This window comes from Tachypleus tridentatus, chromosome 7 (genome assembly GCF_004210375.1).
Source record: "Tachypleus tridentatus isolate NWPU-2018 chromosome 7, ASM421037v1, whole genome shotgun sequence".
In the NCBI taxonomy this organism is placed as follows: Eukaryota; Metazoa; Arthropoda; class Merostomata; order Xiphosura; family Limulidae; genus Tachypleus; species Tachypleus tridentatus.
This window is the reverse complement of record NC_134831.1, coordinates 127,671,421-127,677,444: the sequence shown is the minus strand read 5'-3', so window position 1 is coordinate 127,677,444 and position 6,024 is coordinate 127,671,421. Positions and strand designations below refer to the sequence as shown.

Here is a 6,024-nt window from a genome sequence, read left to right as displayed (position 1 = left end):
TGCTGTTGCATTCATAGCGAATTATGGTACGTGTGAAACAGCGGTATTTTTTGGTGGAAATTATTCCTACTGCTTCTCGACGACATTTACAGACGGAATTACATCCAAGTATAAACGAACGAAGTATATTACGGTCTGTTCGTGAATCAGTAGAAGAAATACATGGAGATTTTGGGGTTGGTGTCACACAAGCTGGTTTTACGATCAAAATGTTTAATTCAAAAACATCAGTGTTTGTGTTGAGAGTTCGACGAGGACCACACGTGCTCGTTGCATCAGCTCTATCGTTTGTCAGGAGGATTGGGAATACGTCATTGACGTTAAAAACTCTTCATTTAAGTGGCACAATACGCTCTTGCTTGAAGTTTTTGCAACAGTATGACAAACAGCAACTTGTTTATATTTTACGACATCATCGACTTTCTCAAGATCAGAAAGAGAAAATTCACGAATCAGTCTTGAAATCGGAACAAAAACTTTCAGGACAAGCAGAAGTGCGGGAAGAATTTTAACGATTAATTCGAGTGCTTTCATTGTCATAAACATTATCCATTAACAAAATTTGATATTTCTGTCAAAATATTTGATATATTTAATTGTTCATATACTGTTGTATGTGCATTTATATTTATAGCCTTAATTCCATTAAAAAATATTGTATTTAAATTAGCAAGTTTTGTTTTATATGCATGTATACTTTTATTAACATGGCCATCAAGTTTACAAATTACAGTCAATTTAAGATAGTTAAGTTTATTTTAAATTATATTACAGCAAAGAAAGCAATTGTTAGTATTGCCATATAGAAATCAGACTAGTCTTAATTTACAATAGTTTACTTAGTTTGTGACATCTTTCTGATATTAAATATTATATGTTTCTTGAGCAGATATTTTTAAGGTAAAATATTTTAGGAATTTACAAATAAATGTTAGGAATTTCCAGAACTTTAAAATATGGCTTTCTTAATGTCTGTAGTTACATAACATAATGTTTTGGAACAACATGGGGCCTATTAATTCATCTCAGCTGTTCCACTCTCTAAATTAGATTGAAATAAAAAAAAATCTTAAAGCCTATGAAGATTTTTCTTAAACTCTTAAATTTACTGCTTTTATAATATCTGGAGGTAACAAGGCCGACCAGCCTGTTACAAAAATAAAACAGCCTTAGCTGAAAATGACTCTTCTATCAGAATTCATACTTCTTTATTCGAGTCCTACCATTCTCACTGTTAAATAGGATGAGGCAATAGTATCAACCCTCTTTACAGTCTTAAACACCTTAATCAGACCACTCCCAGTTCTTTCAGGAGAAAACATTTTAAAGAGTTTTCAGCATCACTTTGTATGACAATCCCTCTTATCCAGACATTTTAGTAACCTTTTGAAGCCTTTTCAACAACACAATGTATTTCTTAAGGAGCCCAAGAATGAACACAATATTTCAAATTGGCTTAACCAATAACCTGTATAATGAAATTGTGATCTCTTTAGACTTGTATTCAGCATTTCTGTAGATACAACCTAAAATCCTATTTGCCTTTCCACTGGTAACAGCACACTGTTTGGATAGCTTTGGAGACTGACCAAGATCTTTTTCCTTCATAACATGGTTAAGGTTTTTCCCATTCCAATTACACTTATAATTTTAAACTGTGATAAAACACATATTTTCTTGCATTTATTATAATAAAAAACCATTTATTTCTCAACTCACTAAATGATCTAAATCCTATTGTAATCAGTAGTGTCATCTTCACAGCTAGCAACACCCAAGATCTTAATACCATCTGCAAGTGGAAGTAACTTATTGACTATTCCTTCCTCTATGTTATTGATATAAATCAAAAAGAGCAGAGATTCTAAGAATGAACCCTGAGATGCCCCACTTATGACATTAATTCAGTTTGACTAAACTACATACGTAACAGTCTTCCTCTTTCTTCCATCCAGCTACTCTTCTATCCAATTTGCTAACTTATTCATCACACCTACAGATTTGTTTTACAGGCCATTAATGTGATACCTTATCAAACTTTCTGAAACTCCAGATATATCAAATCTACTTTCTTACCCTTGTCTACATAGGCAGTAACCTTTTCAAAGAATGTCAAAAGATTTATAAGACAAGATTCTCTCTTAGTGAAACCATGTTGATTATCCAATAAAATTTTAGACTTTATTAAAGGACTTTGCAAAGCCTTGTTTAACAGACTTTCCAAAACATTTTCCACAACTGACATAAGATTGATTGGCCTGTAATTACTTGGACAATTTATCTCACCTCCCTTGAAAAGAGGACTTAATTAGCCAACTTCCAATCATTTGGTACCTGCCTACTATTCAAGGACTGATATATCTAATCTTTAACCTCATCTTTCAAAACCTTTAGGGAACTATTATATGGCACAGTATAATTGTTTTTTAAACTTTCCAACATTTTCTTAACCAGCTCAGAATTAATGCAGTAATTCTGTTTAAACTCATTTCCATTTATCATCTGGTCAAGATGTGAAATACTGCTTAAATCTTCATTAGTAAAAACCAAAGAAAAGGCAAAATTTAATAACCTAGCCATCTCTTAATGATGAGATACTAGCCTTCCTTTATCATTCTTCAAGGGTCCTACTCACATTCTGACATTATGTTTACCTTTAATGTTTATATTTTCAGTCAAACTTTCCTCAGATGTCCTGCTTTCCTGTTTAACCAACTTTTTTGATCTTCTGAATTTTCCAGGTGGTTTGAGGCATTTGTCTAGTAATCCGAGGGTCGCAGGTTCCAATCTCCATTGCACCAAACATGATTGCCCTTTCAGCTGTGGGGTGTTATAATGTGACATTCTATCCAACTATTTGTTGGTAAAAGAGTTGGCAGTGGGTGTTGATGACTAGCTGCCTTCCCTCTAGTTTTACACTGCTAAATTAGGGATGGCTAGTGCAGATAGCCCTTGAATAGCTTTGTGCAAAATTCAAAAACAAACTTCTGAATTTCCAGTTTAAATTTCTTAAATAATAAAGCAGTGATTCCCTGCACCCAGATGTTCCTCAGTCTCTACCCTCTAAAGCACTTCTGTATTTAAAGTTTATCAATAAACCTAAAATAACATTGTTTCTGGTAGGTTCATTGACTAATTGGTAAAGAAAGCCATCCTGAACAGTCTTCAAAATCCTTTCTTCCTCATGGTTAGAGGAGCTATTAAGTTATTGTGCTTTTGGTATATATTTTAATATAAGCAGAAATATAGAGCAAATGTGCACTTAATTTATTTATTGTGTCTGTAAACTAGCCTCTTTCTAAAGACCGTTATATTGTTTTTTATAAAGTTGAAGTTCTAACATTAGTAAACTTGCTTGAACCTTATTATCAGCTTTGCATTTGTTTAATCAAAAGGTGAGACATCTGTTCTGTGACTGGAGACATAAGGGTTGAATGTAGGGTTTCTACTAATAAATAAATAACTTATATGCATAATTTATTTCACAGATAACTTACTCAACAACTACTTTATTTCACATTACATAAATGATGTTAAAATTACTTTGTTACTTTAATGATCCCTCTCAACCTTAATGTTTGTTTATACTCATAGTGTTTTTTGTTAGACCACAGTAGAAGGTCTTCCTGTGCCAAAATAAAGAGATTTCTTGGTGATTATATTCTTGACTACCCAACACACAACTCACCATGTGAAAAGTAGGGAGTTTTCAGTTGTAGTCCTGTTACTTTAAGGGTATGACCTTGTGATTTGGTTGCTATTTATCATGGCTAAAATTATGAATGTTTGAAATTTCTATAGAAACAAACAAACTCAAAATTAGAATATTTTAGGAATAAGAATTGTTCCAAGACTGTAGATATATTAGCTAAATAAAATATTTTTGATGTGCCAGGTAATAACCATCCTACAATATATTTTTCGGTCCAGTCTATCATCCTATCAAGTTTGGTTGAGATTGATCTGAAGACCATGGATTAGTTTGTGGACAAACATTTTTTTTTACTTTTATGAGTATTACTCCTAATGCTAATGCCTGCATGATATCCAGTAGATATTAATCCTGTTCTTATGCTTCGATCTTTTTCATAAACTGATAAACATGTTAATAAGTAAAGATCTGAAGAAGTCGTGTTTATTGCCAGTAAAGCAAGTTTAGAGATAATTCAATTTTAAAAACAATAATCAAGATATTGTCACTATTGTGCCAAGTACATTAAAATGTAACCATATTTCTTTTTAGTAGCTAGTAAATACAATTGTTTTTTGTTAGCTGAAATCCTTTACAATTATGGAAAGTGCTCATGTATTTCATAGTATTAGGTTGTCCAGAAATAAATGTTGGAATTCTCACGATAACATTCAGAAGCTAAATATGAACATATTATTGGTTGGTTGGTTTAATCCAATGTTTGTTGCTTACAAAGCATCTTAATTGTCTGCTCTTTCAACTCTACTCAGAGTAAGTTTTACAACCTTCAAGGCAGCATAGACAAGAAGGACTTGTGTCTAATTTTCTTCTACAGCTTCAAACTTGGACGAAAAGCTACTGAAATTACACGAAACATTACCCAGGCATTTGGCCATGGATTTGTTACCAAACGTACAGTTCAGTGTTGGTTCCAAAGATTTCGACTTGTTGATGAAAGTCTTGAAGACCACGAAGGTCGTGAAAGGAAGCCATCCTTAGATGAAAACACATTAAGGGAAGCAGTTGAGACAGAACCTCACACAACAGTATGTGAGCTTGCAGCAAATCGAGCATTGTTAATCACCTGAGTGCAATTGGAAAGATGAAAAAGTTGGATAAATGGGTTCCACATGAGCTGACTGAGATCAACAAAATCACTGTTATGAGACCTGTCAAAGATAATGCTTCAAAGACTGAACAAATTGGAAATTGAGGTTCTTACTTATCCACCTTATACTCCAGACATTTCCCCTGGAGCTTTTTATTTTTTCAAGCACTTTCACTTTTTGAACAAAAAAATGATTTTAAAACCAAGCAGCTACAGAAAAAACTTTCAAAGACTTCACTGACCATTAAAACTCTGTTTTCTACAGCAGAGGCTTAAACAGCATCGTTATATGTTGGCAAAAGTGTGTTGAAGCAAATGGTGCTTACTTTGATTAAAGCATGTTATACAACACTGGTTTATACAAGGTGTTTGGAAAGTCAATGTGCACTTGTATATTTATTAACAGACATGTTTCAATATAGAATACAGGACGTAAATATGAATGACAATTATAAACAATGTTGAAAGTGACCCCTGTTGGTATCAATACAGGCTTGGATCCTATTTATTTTGTTTCTAAACACCGCTATCAGTTGCTGGCTTGAAATAGACTGAATGAATGCTGATTACAAAACTGCAAAGTGACTTTTTGAACACTCTGTACTTTTCCAAACTTCACATGAAGCTTTCAACTAGAAAGCTTAATTGTATAGAAAAAAATTCAGTCAGAGGGCCATAAACTAAATTTACAATGTGTATGTAATTTTTCTGAAGGTTAAAAAAACTGTATATTAAACAAAGTTTTTTTTAATTAGAGTTCTTTATTTATCAATCTACATTATACTGAAATAAAAACTCAATAATAGTGTTTATTGTTATGTTAACATTTGCAAAGAATATTTTGATTATGCTAGTGGCAAGTTAAATATAATTTTCAGTTGTATCTACTAAAATATCAAATACAAATCTGAAGAGGTTATAATTTTATTGTATAGGTCATTGGTTAGGCCACATTTTGAGTGTTCTGTTCAGTCTTGGGTGCCTTATCTTAATAAAAACATTGAATTTTTGGGGAAAATTCAAAGGAAGTTACTAGGATGATATCCTGGATGGAAAGATGTCATATGAAGAAAGATTAAGATCTCTGAAATATATACAAAAATATATATATATAAAAACGGTTCGTTTTGGTTGAGAAAATTTTTTTATGTAAAGGAGCAAACAACGTTTCCACTTTCTTCGGTCATCGTCAGGTTCACAAAGAAAGTAAGAGGTAGCTGACCAC

General features: G+C 32.6%; 1 protein-coding gene across 1 annotated transcript; it reads left to right on the top strand.

Moving 5' to 3' along the window:
- Pop5 (POP5 ribonuclease P/MRP subunit) lies at window positions 1–5,550 on the top strand. Its single transcript, XM_076513925.1, has one exon. The coding sequence runs from the start codon at window positions 24–26 to the stop codon at window positions 510–512; it is 489 nt and encodes a 162-aa protein (XP_076370040.1). The 5' UTR covers window positions 1–23; the 3' UTR covers window positions 513–5,550.
- The last annotated feature ends 474 nt before the right edge of the window (window positions 5,551–6,024 follow it).

What these genes read in the sequence shown, in the direction of transcription:
- Pop5 (XM_076513925.1), top strand. Translation starts at nt 24, where the DNA reads ATGGTACGTGTGAAACAGCGGTATTTTTTGGTGGAAATTATTCCTACT.